Here is a 16,857-nt window from a genome sequence, read left to right on the forward strand (position 1 = left end):
CCATCCTGGGTATGGATACAGAGCCTAAAGCACCATATGGAATCAGGAGCCTGCGAGCCATCTGATGCCAAGCAATCCTGCGTGTTTTGCAGGATTTCAGTACCCCAGCAGCTGTTAGATGGGCTGATGCATCCTGGAGGAGCTCTGGGTGACCTGCCTGGAAGTCAGTGGTTTCTCCCAAGCTCTCTCTCTTTGTCATGGGTGTCTTGTGCTCATCCTGGGCATTGTGCAACACTGCTCAGTGGGGAGGCTGGGAGGGACCCTCTCATGCAGGGGTTGGCTCCAGCTGATTCCTTATTGGTGCCTATCAGGCTAGCTGATAAAGGGATAGACATGCTGTTTCCAAACACCAGGGCACTTGGAAACAAAGTGACTTCATTATAAACTTGAGACACCTTTCAGAAAGCTGGAAGGGGGATACCAGACCCCATTTTGCCAGCTGTTTGTTTTTGTTGCTGGGATACGTTTGTTCCCTGTGTGAGGACACATTTTAATGTGCTGTTTAGCAGGGACAGTTAATTTTCAAGTATTAATCCAACTTTATATTATGCTGCTAAATCTCGCTGCGTTAGCGGCTCAGCTGGGGAAGCGGTGAGGTCTCAGCTGGGTGGCAGGCAGCCCGTGGGGCAGCCAGGGAGAGTCACCCCAGCCCCAGAGAGCATCACCAGCAAATAGCTTCGTGCTCACATGCCCACAGCTGCAGGCACTGGCTGCCCTGCTTTCCAGAGCACTGCCATGGACAGGATCTGGCCATGGCAGAGGGGAGGCATGTTGTGCTTCCTGGCGGTGCTGTGTGTTCCTCAGGCTCCTGGGCACACAGAGGGCAAACCTCCACTGGGCAGTGAGCTTTGCAGGGCTTTGCTCTGTCGCTGCAAAACTGTCCCATCTAGAGGAGGGGCTCCAGATCACTGGAGTGAGAAGCTGACATAAGGAATATAACCCATGAATGCTTGGTTGAGGAGCCTGGCTTGGGGCCAGGCTGCTGCAAGCTCTGCCTTTGAAGCTGCTGCAGGGACAAGCATATCAGCAAAAAGGTAAAGGATCAGCCCTCTTCAGGTAATGTTTGGGACACTACTGTAAGCATCTCTGAGATCCCCAGACATGAACCTTTACTTGGAGCTAAGGAGCATCTGGCAATCCCAACATTTTCAGCATTTCTGTGTGTGCTTATTTTTTTTTAAGCAAAGTGAGAAGTGAAAATAGTCCTTACTGTCTTTTAAAATATATTATAGCTATGTAAGAATACAAATCTTTCAAGGCCATATCTCTCCTCATGCTGCCAAATGAAACACAATATAAAACTCCATTGTTTTACTCTTGTGTTTCCTAAGCCTTATGGCTTGAACAATGGATCCTCTTGGCTGAAGTCCATCCCAGCAACGATTTAATTTGGGAACACACTTCACCTTTCTAAAAATAAGGAAAACTGAGAAGAAGAGCAAATAAGCTGTACTGAATAAAGATCTAAAATGACTTCTCCAGGATCTGAAATTAGAGAAAATATGTTATCCAAGGAATGCATAAAATAAAATAACATAAGCCTGCCTCTATGCAGCAAACTCTTTCCTGGCATTTTAGCCCTGTTCTACAGTCTGGACTTTTTCCAAAGAGAGAGCAACAAATCATCAGTTATATATATATTTTTTCCCCCTCAGACACTTACTAAGAACCAGGCATACACACAAAAATAAAAGAATGTAGAAAACATTTACCCACTTATTTTTGCTTCGCAGTGTTTTTAAAGCTTTTATCTCAAACTCTTACCCAGAAGTGAATGTCAGACCATAGCAAAACCAAAACCAGATAAATGGAACAAAAATAAATCTAAGGGCCTGTGACTTACTTAGGCAAGGTGTGCAATTGTAGCCTTTGCTTAGAAAAAGAAGAGAAGCAGAAAGATAAGCAGCCATGCCCTTCTCAGGTGGTCTGTATGTACATGGGACCAAACCATACCTGATGCTGGAGTTCAGGATACCCTTACACAAACCAAAATCCCATGTTCATGCTGAGAGTGCCTCATCCCAGCACACAGCAGGTGAAGGAGCACAAGAAAGCCTGAGGTCAGCATGTGCAGCTTGTCTCAGGCAGGTGGTACCACCAGCTGCAAGCCCTCTGCTCTCTGCTGACACTCCCCCTGCAGAAAACAGGGGCTGCCATAGGGATGCAAGACTGCAAGGACAACAGCACTCACAAAAGTAGGGTCTCTGAATGGCTCTGTAAACCTCCTGCAGCATGCAGCTGGTGCAAAGGGAAAAATGAGGAGGGGGAGGGCGGGGGATGGAATCTTACCAGTCAGGGAATAATGAGAAAAGTCCCCAACAAACCCAGCCATGGAGAAATTTGTTTGTAGAAACACAGTCGAGCTGGGAGTGAAGGTGGGCACAGGCCAATTGTAAAAGTACAACAGAAGGAATTTCAATGTGTTAGGTAATAAAGCTGAGCCTCCTCACTGACTGGCTGTCAGTGCAGTCCCTCATGGGGACAGCAGCTCTGTTTCACACAGGAGACCACTCACTGCTGATGGTGTTTGCAGCCCCCTGCACTGCAGGGATGGAAGGCTGGGGGTCTGGAAAGCCCCACTTCAGCTGCAGCAAGGCTGGGACCTTTCCCTTCTTCCCCCTGTCAAAAACACAGCCTGAGCATGGCTGCCCAGGTCAGATATTTACTGTCCCTACTACAAGGTGGGTTTCACCTCTAAACCAGGGATGCCCCTTGAAAGGTGGCTGTGTACCAGTGGTCTCTCCTCCCTCACCACCTGCCGTCCCACATGCACTCAGCATCAAAGCTGCTTGGGCTTCAGGGAATGAAGCCACCAGTGCCACCCTTGGGCCTCCACCCCTCTTGGCTTGTCACAGCTGGAGAGCAGGATCTCAAATGCCATTAATCCTTGCAACTGCTCAAGAAAAGTAAAGAAACAGAGCCGCAGCTAAAGAGAGAGCTGTTGAACGGGGCTGAGACTGCCAAAAGGCCTCCTATGAGGTCCATTTACTAGAAGATACTAAAGATGTTAAGTTCAAACTCAGATACCATTGGTGGGTCACTATCCACCTTCCCCCTCATATTTTAGAACTTCTTTCTGGCTCCTCTAAGAGACCAGCCTTCTGTTTCCAAGCACAGTTGGCTTCCCATCCCTACAGAGCCCCTCCAAAATGCCATTTGCAGCTCTAAGGCTCACATTCACCCCCCTGCTGCCAGGGAGGGTTTACTGCCTGGTGAGAGGCAGCACAGGGATGTCTCCCTGGTTGGGAATGGTGCTGCCCTTGCAGAACAGGTGGTGGGGAAGGCCTGGGCATGGCACCTGGCTGCCAGGAACAGAGGCTGCAAGCTGGGCTCAGGGGCAGCCATTTGCTGGTTTTAGTGGCCATCAAAGCCTGTGGCAGTGGCTGCCTGAGTGGGGGGACTGGCTGCAAGCATGAGAAGACCAGCAGAGGAGTGGCAGCTCCAGAGACCCCCAAGGAGGCGAGGGACAGGAGGGGATGCCTTAGTCCTCTTATTCCTCTTTGCAAGGGAGAAGGGGCAGGCTGAGGGCAGGCTGGGGGCAGGTTGGGGGCAGGTTGGGGGCAGGTTGAGGCCCTGCCCCGCAATGCAGGCGTGGGCAGCCCGGGTGGGGCAGCGGGCACAGCAAGTGATGTCCCCCAGGGGCTGGGGCACTCTGGGGCACACGGACACGCTGCACAGCGTGGGTGGAGGAGCTCCCAACGCGCACACGCAGCTGCTGGCAAGGGGCCCAGGAGCTGGCAGCCAGCCTGGGGAAAAGAACAGAGAGAAACACCAAAAGAGGCATGACCCAAGGGTCTGGGCTGGGGACGGGCACTTGTGGAGGTGGCACTCCTTGGCTGCCATGGCAGGAGGGCAGCAGGGAAATCCATCACTGCTCTGCCTGACCTGGCAGCTCCCATTGATAGTACACCAGAGGAGTACTATCCCATTGATATGGCTGCTCAAGTTTTGATCCAGACTCGAGAATTTTGGGGACTGGGCTGATCAGCACACCTGCCCAGGGGTGACAGAGCCCGCTTGTGAGAAGTATTTCTGAGGATTAAGAACCCAAGGAGGAGGCAGGAAGCTGGGAGGAGGGGTCAAGGATCAATTTTCATTCTGGCAGCAGGTTAAGAGTAGGGAATGTGAGTGCTGCCTCTGAGGTCTTGGACAGCCCAGTATATGAACTGATGATCTGGAAATAAAGATGAGCAATATACCGAACATTTCTAAAAGTTGACTCAAAGCTATTGACTCTTGAGGAGATAAAAAAGGACTGAGTAAAATGCAAATTTGGCAAATGGGGAACACCACATATTTGCCAAGGATCATCTGGATATGTGCAAGGTCAGAAGAGGGAAAACAAATTGCACATAAGAATTACAAAGCTCCAGATGTTCTCTAGCAACCCAAGAAATAATATGGATGTCACACAAACCCTGGCTCTGAAAGTAGCTGCAAGTTAAAAAAAAAAGCACACGCAAAATATTAGCATGCAGAAGGAAGAAGGAGGGAATAATATGGAAAATATGATAATGCTATTATGTAAATGACTAGCACGGCCTCTCTGGGAATACTGTCTGCAGTTCAAGTAAGCCCTTCTCAGAAAGGGCTGATTAGGGGCATAGCAAATTCGCTCACAGAGAGATCAAAACGATTGGGGTTGTTTATCTCAGAAAGGAAATGAACAAGAGGAGATTGGCATGGAGTGAGCCAGTCCAGAGCTTCTGTTTTTCTTCCTGTTTAGTTCTATCACTGTAATATCTGGTGTCGCTGAGAATTGTGTGAAGTGATGTGGCTCTCCTCTGTTACACACCATTTGGTCCTTCTCTCCCCCTCCCTTCCAGGGGAGGCACAGCACATTATGGTTTATATTTAGGTAGGACCTGGGGAGGAGGAGATGGCTAAGGAGAAATATATATGCCCCAGAGATGCCTCATAGTAGAGAAGGTGAGAATGGAAAAGTGGGATTTACACCTGGACAGTGGAGCAAAAAGTTCTAGCTTTGGGAGTTTCCTTCCATCAGCTCAAGCAGACCCCAGAGAGGCCGCCAGCTACTGCCCTTCTCCTAGAGCCTTGAGGCTTCCAGACCAAGCCTTGGTCTCTGGGGGTTCCTTGGAGATAAAGAAAAGGAGCTTGAATTTGATAAGTTAGTTTGCAAAAAGCATCCCAGAAGTCAGAAGTACCTTGAGATGCAGCATTGACACATGGCTCTCTTCCAGGGGATGGTCAGGTTGGACATTGGGGGAATTCCTTTGCAGAAAGGGCCATTAGACATTAGGGATGGGCTGCCAGGGAGCTGGTGGAGTCACCGGAAAGACTGGACGTGGCACTGGGTGCCATGATGTGGTTGACAAGGTGTTGTTCAGCCAGAACCTGGACTCCCTGCTCTCAGAGCTCTTCTCCAACTTCACGGAATCCGCGATTCGTGACCGTGGCGCACGGCAGACACGCTGCCTCTCGGGCCAGCGTGCTGTGCTGCGGCACACGGAGCCCCACACGGCACACGGAGCCCCACGGGGCACACGGAGCCCCACGGGGCACACGGAACCCCGGGCAGCAGCAGCAGGGGCTGCCGGGGCCCTTCCCGGCAGGAGCATCCCGAGGTGGCGGGGCCGGGCGCCGAGGTGGGCGGGGCCGGGCGCGGGCCGCTCTCCTCCCTCCCGGCCGCCAGGGGGCGGTAGCGCCGCGCCGCCGCCGCCCCAGGCCCGCGCGGCTCGCTGCCCGCGGCGCCGGCGCTGCCATTGGCGGGCGCGGGGGCGCGGCCCGGAAGCGGAAGCGCGGTGCTGCCGGGTGACCCCGGGAGCGGCCCGGAGCGGCCCCGCGCGCAGCCGGTGAAAGCGGGGCGGCCGCGCTCCTCCCGCGGGGCTGAGCGGCGCCCGCGGCCCGCACCGGCCGTTACCCCGCGCCGTTGGACAGGCGGCCCCGGCGCCGAGCGGGGCCCGCCACCGAGCGGCCGCCGGCGGGGCCCTCGGGGAGGGAGAAGCTGACCCGGATCCCGCCGTCGGTCACCCCTCTGCCGGTCGCCCGCCCGCGCCGCACAGCTGTCCCCCATGGCCGCGTGGTCCCGGGAGGCGGTGCTGACTCTGTACCGGGCTCTGCTGCGCCGCGGCCGCGGCCTGCGCTACACCGACCGGGATTTCTACCTGGCCTCCATCCGCCGCGAGTTCCGCCGGAACCAGGGGCTGCAGCGGCTGGAGGACAAGGAAAGGCAGCTGGAGAAGGGGCAGGCTTTCCTGCGGAGCAGCCTCGGGGGCCTGGTTTAGCCATTCCCTGTAGCTCCCACCGGTCCCACGTACCTCCCTCTTCTTTCCAAAATCCCCTCGCCCGCCAGAAGAGATGATTAACACTCACTACCCACCACTTTCTTGAAGAAGTCCTGAAGGTGCTTCCACAGGCACACCAGGAGGGCTCTCCTGTTCTCTTCACAAATGCATTAGGTCACAGGTAGGTCATTTACAATGATGTAAACCGTGCTCTTCATGATGCTGTTACAGTGAGCGTTGCAAAAGTGTGGGGTTTGTTCTGCTTGGGGATGACAAGTGAATGTATTCTTGGTTCACCCAGGCAGGAACATTCCCGCTGGCTTGGCTTTGGAAAAAACACAGGGCAGTTTTCAACCACCCCAGGCAGGCAGGCTCAGAGCCTTGGACACTGACGCAGAAAACAGCCCTAAAGTCACAGTGCAGGAGTTTCTTGGGGTTTTCATGTAGGTTCACTTGGGATCTCCCTATGGCTACAGTGATGGTAAAATGTCTTTTACAGGATCACAGAATCATTGAGGTTGAAATAGGCCTCTGAGCTCATTGAATCCTATCTTTGACTGATATCCACCTTGTGACTAGAAGGCACTGCCTGTCACGTCCAAGTTAAACACCCCCAGGGATGGTGACTCCATCACCTCGCTGGGCAGCCCATTCCAATGTCTCATCACCCATTCTGTGAGGAAATTCCGCCTGATGTCCAGCTTGAGCCATCACTGGCACAGCTTGAGGCCATGTTGGCCTGACAGACTCTTTAAATTTAAATCTCAATGTCACATTTAATGGCAATTTGAGGACACAGAAGTATACATGTAGGAAAATATTCATGTCAGTGTTTGACATGATTTGTCTGAGAGTCAAACCCACCAGCCTCCAGGGCAGGAATAAACATCAAATGAAGGCAAGGGAGCTGTTATTTTTATGATGTGTTGTGGTCTCTGCTGCTGATTCTTGGGTGTCTTTGAAGTATCTGGGGTTGGACACTGTTCAGAAATTAATCTGTGAATGGAAGCTCTGAGACTGCCTGTCACTTCTTGGGGAAGATTCCACTCTGTGCCAGACAGTTGACCAACCATGTATTGCCTTGTCTGTAAGCAAAATCACACTTGTTACATTAGAGATTACAAAATAAATTGGATGTGCTTTGGTTGGGAAGCACAAATTATAAGAAAAATACCACAATAGTTAGAGGGTTTTGCTTAATATGCAGGATTTTATTGCAAAACACTGTGGATGTAAATTTTGCTTTCTTTCATTAAACCTCTGCAATTATTAGAAACCTCACCTCAAATTTGGATGTGTTTCCTGAGGCACTGGATGTTGATTGGTCAGTGCTGTCCTGGCACTGCTGGGAACAAGCAGCAATTTGAGGGAACATAATTGGAGAGGGCGCAGGGCTGGGTGGTCCCTTCCTGTGGTAAAGCCTGGGGCAGCAGCGGGTGGGAGGTGTGGGAGGAGGGCGTGAGCCACCATTTTGTGCCACGGTGTGCCTCCTGTCCCTCGCAGGTGAGATGGCAGGCGCTGGGCAGCGCAGAGGGAAGAAGGATGACAACGGCATCGGCACCGCCATCGACTTCGTGCTGGCCAACGCGCGGCTGGTGCTGGGCGTGGGCGGCGCCGCCATGCTGGGCATCGCCACGCTGGCCGTCAAGAGGGTGAGCGAGGGAATGAGGGGGTGCCACGGCCAGCACCCGGCACGGCTCCGGGAGCGGGGTGCCCGCAGTGGCCTGGGTACGATGGCAGCGTTGGCCCCTCGGTGACTCAAACCCTTCCGCTTTAGATGTACGACCGGGCAATCAGCGCTCCCAGCAGCCCCACTCGCTTGGGCCAGTCGGGAAAGAGAAGCTGGGAAGAGCCAAACTGGCTGGGCTCCTCCTCACGCCTGCTGACCCAGGACATGAAGAGCAGCCTCAGCCGCTCCCTGCAGACCCTTCCCACTGAACCTTCAGCTGCAGACACTGGTAAGAGGCATGGTCATCCTCCTGCATCACAGTCATCCAGGCCTATAAACCCTGCATTTGTTTAATGGAGTGCAGAAGAAGGAAATACCCTGTCTGGCCCAGGATTTTTATGTTTTTCTTTTAAGCAGGTGCACTGGTAACCTGAAGAATCAGAACTGACATTGGGAACAAATCAGTAATGATCATCTATTTGCACTCTTCATTCCTTTCATGACTGCATGGTGTTAAGCTTTATTCTCCCTAATTTTTGCTCTTTTAATCTGAATATCTAATCTTTCCTGATAGAAAGCTATTGCATTCGTTTCAAGCACTCTGCTGCCTTTCTTTGGGTCATTCCAGTTTGCTTGCATCTTTTTAAGGGGGGAGTATTCAAGCTGTGAATGTACTAGCAGTTTATAATGGCATTTCCTGTATTATTGCTACCATTTTCCCAATAATTTCTGGATCGACATTTCCCTGTTTAGTGCTGCTTATCACTGTGTTTTTCTTCAATAGTCTATAGGAAGTGTCCTGTAGTTTTCTTTCTGGGTGGGATAATCAGTAATTTAGAATCCAGCCATGTTTTGTTACATGTGGTTGGTTCTTTGTTCTCAATGGTTTTACTTTCTATCCCCGATTTATACTTGGAGATGTAAACTAAAAATCAGAATCAAGGTATTAACTTGACTTCCAGATTATTTTAAAGGAAGTTGTCTTTGGAATGGCAATAGTTTTTTTCTGCTGAGGAAACATTAAAAATTAGACAGCTGTGTTAAATGGGGTCTAGACATTTTGATTGGAGTCCTCAAGCATATGGGCTGAGTAATAAAAACTTTGATGATGGTGTCTTAAATTCTTCAATTAGAAGTAAATTAAAACTCAGTATGGAAAAATAATTTTTTTCATAAATAGGCAAGGAAATCCAGTTCCCTATGGTTTAGTGCATTATTTCCTTTACATGAAAAAAGCTCAAATCTGTCCAGAAGAATCCAGTGGGACAAGAGACAGCAGCTGCTGAGGCTGGGATAGATGGCTTTGTGTACAGCTTGGTCAGCCATTCCTCATGCGTTGTGTGGCCAAATCATCAAACAAAAATTGGTAACAGCCAATTGCTTTAATGGGGCCACTGACTTGGGGATTTCTCCTGTGCCCCTCTAGGTGTCATAGCCCTTCCAAAGTTCTCTTAGATCTGTAATTCCCCTTTAATTATCATTGTTAATATCTGAAACTCTTTGTCCATGTTAAGAGAAATCTGAAATGGATGGGAAGCATCGATTTATTTCTTTGGGAAACCAGTCAGAAAAGAAGAGACTCAGAGAATCTGTGCAGGTCAGATATTGTTTAGTAATGCAGATACAATGTAAACCTTGTGTTGTTGCATTGTGCCTCTGAGTGGGCTCTCTGGTCTTTTTGCAGTGAAAGTTTCAGTGGGGGTATCACTGGAGCTATGATGGCCTGAGCTGGGATGGCCCCAGGATCTGTCAGCTCATCATCCTAATAACTGCTAATCATCCTAATAACTGCTGATCAGGCTCCTAACAACTGTTTCATTTCCAGGTGGCACAGTCTTCTCTGATATGCTAGTCAGGACTGGGTTTTGCTGGTAATTTGTTTCAATGGTAAAAACTCAAAGAGATGATGGTGGTTGTTCAAAAGTGTTTTATTCACTGATCTGGTGTCACACTAAAAGCTTTTGAACTGGTAACAGCACTGAATTTTTGATGAAATTGAGCTATTACCCACGTAGCCATTAAAATTACATCCTTGTACACAATATTAGTCTGGCTAAATTTCAAATCTAGTAACTTGTTTTCATGCATTTTGATGCTCTTACTAGTATGTTTTGAAGTTCATTGGCACGCCCCTTTGGAGTGGTAGCTCATGAAGCCTGCAAAATGTCTGCCAAGAGCTTTTTGAGACCTGGGAGGCCGCAGTTCCGCGCTGCAGATTCTGTTCTGCGCAACGCTTCGCAGCGAAATGAGCTGCAACCTCAACAGTTCCTCTTCTGTCCTGCAGACTTCTGTCGACCCACAAAGGCCAAGCCATCTGCCAAGAGGAGTCAGGTGGAGCTGAAGAAGTCCCGCCTTCGGCTGTCACTGCAGGAGAAGCTGCTGGCGTACTACCGGCGGCGGGTGGCGATCCCGGCGGACGAGCAGGCTCGGGCCAAGCAGGCGGCCGTGGACATCTGCGCGGAGCTGCGCAGCTTCCTGCGCGCCAAGCTGCCCGACATGCCCCTGCGGGACATGTACCTCAGCGGCAGCCTCTACGACGACCTGCAGGTAACTCCTGGGCTCCTCGGGCAGCAGGCTGACCACGCAGCGGCGGTTCAGCCTTCCCTGGTGGCGCTGCTGGCTCAGCACAGCATTCCTCAGTAATAAGGCCCCTGGTGCTGCCTCTCCCACTGTGGAGCCAGGCGTCGATTTCCACAGTGCTGTTTGAACAGGCATGACCAGGCTGCTCTGTCATTGTCTGCAAAGTCTTTGCTTTTTTGTTTTGTCCTTCTTTGTTTCTCCTCTGTCTCTTCTTTTAGTTGTGTTTTTCTTGCTATTTCTCCGGTACGTGTTTGTTTTCTCTCCATCCCTCTGTAACCATCCAAATACACTCCCTTAGAACTCCCATGTATTCATGTAGGTCTTTCCTACCCTTTTTTTTTTTTTTTTTTTTTTTAATGCATGACAGACCTGGATTGGACAGCAGTCCCTGCTACAATATCTCCCTGATGGCATATATCTCCCATGGCTATAGTGAGTGATTCAGAGGCACACTTCTTTGTTTGAGTCAGAGCTCTGGAATGGAGCATGGAATGTCCAGTGAAAATTAGACCTGGGGTCTTAATCACATTGATGAAAAGGGATCTTTAACAACCTTTTTCCAAACAATGTGGCAGACCAGGTGAGGGCAGTGTACCTAGCTGTAGCATTGGATTATTAAACCATGGCAACAGAAGCTTGTCAAGAAACTTGAAACTCTGTCTCCTGTTTAAATTGTGGTGTTGCCGTGCCCTCGGCCAGCTGCACCTCACAATCGAGGAGCAGATTTAAAGCAATATGTGGCAGAATGATTCATCTATATGCAGTCCATGTCAGGTTTCTAAATAGTACATACCACGTAAGCACTAGCTTCAGCTATACCTTGGAATTATCCCACTGATGGCTGAAAATAGTCCTTCAGAATGCCTTTTAACAAAGGGAGGCTGGGAATCCCACGCAGAGAGGAGAGCGAGACAGCTGAATCCTCATTCCAGGTTCCTTTGGACAGAAGGCTATCTAAAGGTGGTGAATAAAATGAATGTGGAGAGAGAAAGCTTATTCTTATTGACTTTTCTCTCTTGTGAAAGGTAGTGACAGCTGACCACATCCAGCTCATTGTACCTCTCATGCTGGAGCAGAACCTGTGGTCGTGTATCCCCGGGGAGGACACCATCATGAACATTCCTGGCTTCTACCTGGTGCGTCGAGAAAACCCAGAGTACTTTCCTCGCGGGAGCAGCTACTGGGACCGCTGTGTGGTGGGAGGTTACCTTTCCCCCAAAACTGTAGCAGACACCTTTGAAAAAGTTGTAGCTGGGTCCATCAACTGGCCAGCAATCGGGAGTCTCTTGGACTACGTGATCCGTCCGGCAGCTCCCCCAGCAGATTTGACTCTGGAAGTGCAGTATGATGCAGATCGGCATCTTTTTATTGACTTTCTGCCATCCCTGACACTGGGGGACATCGTCCTCGTTGCCAAACCTCACCGACTGGCCCAGAACGACAACTTGTGGCGCCTGAGCCTGCGGCCGGCGGAAACGGCGCGCCTCCGCGCCCTGGACCAGGGGGATTCTGGCTGCCGCTGCTTGTGCCTCAAGATCTTCAAAGCAGTGTGCAAGCTGAACCCGGCTCTGGGACACCTCACTGCCAGCCAGCTCACCAACGTCATCCTGCACCTGTCCCAGGAGGAGTCTGACTGGTCCCAGGACATGCTGGCTGACCGCTTCTTGCAGGCCCTGAAGGGGCTGATCCGCCACCTGGAGGCTGGTGTCCTCCCTAGTGCCCTGAACCCCAAGGTGAACTTGTTCTCAGAGCTCACCCCTGAAGAAGTGGATGAGTTGGGCTACACCCTCTACAGCTCTCTGTCAGAGCCAGAGGTCTTGCTGCAGACGTAATGGGGCCTTACCTAGGGAAGTGTTGATAGAGTTCAGCCAATGCAGACTTTGATTACTGCGAATTATGTCTCCTCCACTTCTCCCTGTCTCCCTCTCTCTCTCTCTCTTCACCACTCCCCCCCTTTTGGTTCATTAGTAATTCCTGCTTTGGAGTTGGTGCTCCCACTGAATTTCTTGGTGCTACTGGTCCATTTCCACCATCTCTGCCCCAATAGGTGCCCATTGGCTAGGGAGGAGAGGCTAAAACTGCAGCTCTGAGATCTTCACATAAATTCTGATGAGTTTTTAGTGTCTACCAAAAAAAAATAAACCAAACTATGCACTTCTTTCTTCTGTAGTACATTTACTGCAGCAAACCCTTTTTGGTCTGAAGAAGGTGGAACTGGGCTGGTAAATCCAGTAATGACTTTAGCAGACTTGCACTGAGGTTGTTTAATTTCCTCCAGCCTGATTTTGCCCTATGTTTCTTTTTCTCTGCTGTCCTACACTGTCTCACTTTCCTTTCTTTTATGTCCTTTTGGCCCAGTCATGCAGGGCAGACTGAGTGAGATATTTTGGATAGGGTTGTTTTTGTATTTCTGAGTGGATAATGATTACACTGGCAATATTTAGGGCTGCAGAGCTTGAAATTGAAGAATTCCCGCAGCTCCTGCTCCCATGGAGCCTTCTCATCCTTTGGAAGCTGGGTTCAGGATTAAGGGCCAAAATTTGTCCAGTCTGCTGCCACACAACGTCCTGTACAGACAATTGTTGTTGAGGCTGTCACAGGGGAGGAAGGAGCCTTTGTGGTCTGGTTGTGTGATGAGGCTGAAGGAGCAGAGCTTGCTGTTCCTGCCTAGCCAGATCTCCTGGGAATGGCCTCGGGAGCGGAGAACAAGGCAGCTCTTCAGTTGTCTCTGGCCTAGAGGAAGAGAGGGTGATCATAGGGGAGGGGTGGGAGACACACATGGGAATGGGGATTTTTTTTTTTCATCTTTCCCCCAAGAGCTTTTACTGGAGGTGGAAAAAAGATTGCATGCCTCAAAGGGCTTTGGAAGAGCCACACACAAGCCAGATTCTCACCAGCTCTTAAGGCTGTGAAGGTGATAGAACTGAATTGGTGACATCAGCAAGGTTCTGTCCCATATAGTGATATTAGGGTACATATACAAAGCTGGCATTTAGGGATGCATTAGCTTTGCCATCTGCTCTGTGTGCTTTAGTCTCCTCCCCAGAACTGAGGCTGTCCATCCCTTTCCTCATTCCCATGTGCTGACTTTCCAGTGCTCCCATTTAACAAATACTCTTAGAAAGCTGGTGAGGGCATACCTTCCCATTCCATCTCTTTGGACCTGTTGGCAGTGCAGTTGTGCTCACTCCTGTCTGTTGCTGCTCTCAGGCTGTAGACTCTTTATACTCTGCATTTAGCCACCTGCTGTCTTCAAAAAGTGGGAGAGAAGGTGTCCCCCTGAGTGTGGAGCTCTGTATGTATCTCAAAAGACCAGCATAACTATTGTTTCAGAAGCATGTTTGCCTTTTCCCTGCTGTAGGAGCTTTTTTCACCCTTGCTGTCCAGCCTCCTTAGCCAGTGGAGAGGAGTACTGTAGCAGCAGAGTTTGGAGGGAGCAGGAATCCTTTTTTTCCTTTTCTCCTCCCTTCCTCTCAGGACTTCCCCCATCTTTGAAAGAGAAGTTTCAAGGTGAATTTCAAGAGTGGAAGCACGGAGGGAAGTCTTTCACCCTGGGTTTTTTTTAGAGGCAGTGCTGGTGAGGTGAGGGAGGGAGCAATTTCTCGGACAATCCGTCCATTTTAGCCAGTGTGTCAGACAGCATTCTGTAAACAGTGATAACGCAACGTTGCATTTTAAATTATTTAATCTTTAGGGTACTGGTATTTTCTAGACTGCCAGATGTGTACTTTGGAGTCTGTGTGTGTATATAAAGTCTATAGTCTATCAAAGGTTAACAGGAATCCCATTTGTATGACTTTGTGTTTTGCAGCAGTCAGTGTTGTTCAACTGTTGATTGCTCTTCACTCTGGTTCCCAGACTTTTTCCCCCTCTTCCTTCCCTTGCTCCCCACTGCCTTTCTGATGTCAGCCTTTCTACCCTAAAAGCAGACAGATGAGACTTGGAGCCTATAGGCTACTGGGGGGAATTCCCCTTGTTTTTAATTACTTGAAGGTCAACAAAAATATTAAAATATCTGGGTTGTCAGGAGTTCCCCCAAAGCTCATTTCTTCAGTGTGATGTCACCCCTCACTTGGTGCTGACTCCAGTACTGTGGTCTTCACATTTTAACAGCAGTGTGGTTGGAAATGATTAAAACTCTAGATACAAAAAAGAAAAGGTGAGATATGACCTGAGAACAGTTGTCACATACATATCTGTATATATAATTTTTTACATGAATGCTTTTACTTCTTCCTGACAACCTAATGAATTAATATTTTATGGCCATTTTTTGCTGCTATTGAGCTCAATTTGTGTATCAAATGGAGACTGAAGCTGCCTTTTTGCCTTTTTTGTAGACTCTGCTCCACTTCACTTGCATCAACCATCTCCATAATTTCTTCCCTTCACTTTTGCCCTCTTCTGAGCTGGCTATGAGCCTGTTCTCAGGAGGCAAAGGATCACTTCCCACAGGCAGCCACCACAGCAGGCAATAGCTGCCCTGGCAGTGGCAGTCTTGACAAAGGCCAAAGATGTGATGGGTCACAGGGACACTGCAACTAGGAATATTTTAAGAGCAAGGTCAGGTATAAGAGGCAATAGAAGCAGGGAAGAAGGTGTAGGCAAAGTGTGCAGGAAACAACCACTAATGCTGCACCCAGCCTTTGGGTCAAACAGAATGTTGCAGAGTCTTTCAAACTGGCACCTTTCAGTATTAAATGCAGTACATGTGTTGATGTACGGCCTGGAGGGCTGGCTTACCTGCAGGTGGGCTGCTTCCTGGCCAAATCTGTAGCACAGAGCAGGAGAACCTAAAGCTGAATGTGAAAGGGCAGCTCCAGGCCCCCTTCCTGGCAGAGCGGCTCAGACTGATTGATTGTAAGAAGCCCAGGGCACGCCCATTGGGCTGGTGGCTGCTCAGCTCCAAGAATGTCTCCCTGTGTTCTGCTCTAGCTTAGCTCACACAAGCTTCCCATGAGATTGTTGTCTTATTCCCTGTAACCACAGGGTGAGGACCAACTTGCTCAGCTGTGGGTTTCACTGCTGCTGAGCTCCACTGCTTAATCTTTCAAGTCAGATGGATTTCTTTTCTCGTGTTTAAAAGCAATTATGGAAACAAGAGGCTGCTTTCTGCCCCCTGGCAAGCTGCCATCAGGGCCCTCATTCTTAGCATGTGGGCACAGCAGTGAGAAGTGAAGAGATGATGCCTCATCTCTCCCAGGCCTGGAGGCTGTGGATTTGCAAAGGGGAAAGTCCAAGTGCATGATCTGTGACAGAGTGTGTGGAATTCTGAAATAAAATTACTTTCCACAGTAACCTGGTTGTCTCTGGCATGTTTATAAACAAAGGAACCTCTCTCTCTGCTTTCATCTCGGTGCATCACCTTCATGCTGATACAATCCTGCACCACAGCAGTGCTTGGGGACTGGCTTGCCCCATGCTGATTCACTTGCTTTCCCTTTGCAGCTCTGGGCGCTCAGCACTTTGCAGCTTGTCTCGAGGGAGCAATCAGCTCTGCAGCAGCGTCCTGGCCCTGGCAGCTTTCACAGCAGTCACAAGACGATGTGTAATTGTGGTGCTGAGCCTCTCCTCTCCCCGATGTGCTCGGACAGGAACCTGCTTTTCATGTGGCTCCCCAGACTTCAGAGGCTTCCGTGCCTCTGGAATATTAAACTTTCCTGGGCGGGCTCCCCGACCCTTGTTCAGCCACACCCTGGTTTTTGTGTGCCAGGCCTCTCTTATCCAGGCATCAGCCTTGAGGCAGCGAGGAAGCTGCTTTGCCAGGGGCCCATGTCTGGTATGGTGAAGTTCTTTACAGTAATTCCCAGTTTTATGTGCCTGCCTGGGAAGGTGGAGTAGAAATGTTGGATGTCAAACAAGGTGTGAAGTCATGCTGCTGTTGATGGGTCCCAGGCTTCTTAATTCTTGGAAGACAGGCTACAGTGGCAACGTTGTCCTGTAAGACTTGTCTTAATGAGGACTCTGTAATTAACTGTTTTAGAGGGTATTTTATGATACAAAGGGAGCCTGCATCTCCAACTTTTTTTCTAATATCCCTTGCCTGCGTTGCTTTGCTTTTTTTTTCCTTTAATCTGTTCTGTGGAAACAGATCAGATGAGATCACGCACATTTCATGCCATACAGAGTCTTACAGGAGCAGCTAAAATAAGCTGCTCTGTGAAATCTGTGTCAGGCATTATCCCCTCAAGTTAAAGCCCCTGGAATGCCTGGAGCCTGCAATACATGGTTAATAGAGACAGCGGTTTGCCCCTGTGCATAAAAGCTGTCCTGGCATGAAGAGGGAGGAAAGATCAAAAGATAAGTGTGTTTAATGTAAAGAAGAAATAATTGAGGGGAGTGATGATAATTATTGCAAGTATG

The 16,857-nt window shown here is 49.8% G+C and overlaps 2 protein-coding genes across 2 annotated transcripts; both read left to right on the plus strand.

Annotated features, from left to right (window-relative positions):
• The first annotated feature begins 5,920 nt into the window (after nucleotides 1-5,920).
• LOC131557434 (mitochondrial ribosome and complex I assembly factor AltMIEF1) lies at nucleotides 5,921-6,245 on the plus strand. Its single transcript, XM_058804646.1, has one exon. It carries the CDS (start codon nucleotides 6,033-6,035, stop codon nucleotides 6,243-6,245), a length of 213 nt encoding a protein of 70 aa, XP_058660629.1. The 5' UTR covers nucleotides 5,921-6,032.
• Nucleotides 6,246-6,347: 102 nt separating this feature from the next.
• On the plus strand, nucleotides 6,348-15,756 carry MIEF1 (mitochondrial elongation factor 1). Its single transcript, XM_058804644.1, has 5 exons — nucleotides 6,348-6,426; nucleotides 7,749-7,897; nucleotides 8,023-8,203; nucleotides 10,199-10,461; nucleotides 11,520-15,756. The coding sequence occupies exons 2-5, from the start codon at nucleotides 7,754-7,756 to the stop codon at nucleotides 12,324-12,326; spliced, it is 1,395 nt and encodes a 464-aa protein (XP_058660627.1). The 5' UTR covers nucleotides 6,348-6,426; nucleotides 7,749-7,753; the 3' UTR covers nucleotides 12,327-15,756.
• The last annotated feature ends 1,101 nt before the right edge of the window (nucleotides 15,757-16,857 follow it).

This window comes from Ammospiza caudacuta, chromosome 5 (assembly GCF_027887145.1).
Source record: "Ammospiza caudacuta isolate bAmmCau1 chromosome 5, bAmmCau1.pri, whole genome shotgun sequence".
Taxonomy (NCBI): domain Eukaryota; kingdom Metazoa; phylum Chordata; class Aves; order Passeriformes; family Passerellidae; genus Ammospiza; species Ammospiza caudacuta.

Coding starts and splice junctions, on each gene's coding strand:
- LOC131557434 (XM_058804646.1), top strand. CDS start 6,033: ATGGCCGCGTGGTCCCGGGAGGCGGTGCTGACTCTGTACCGGGCTCTG.
- MIEF1 (XM_058804644.1), top strand. CDS start 7,754: ATGGCAGGCGCTGGGCAGCGCAGAGGGAAGAAGGATGACAACGGCATC. Junction 7,898..8,022: donor CCACGCTGGCCGTCAAGAGG/GTGAGCGAGGGA, acceptor CTTCCGCTTTAG/ATGTACGACCGGGCAATCAG. Junction 8,204..10,198: donor ACCTTCAGCTGCAGACACTG/GTAAGAGGCATG, acceptor TCTGTCCTGCAG/ACTTCTGTCGACCCACAAAG.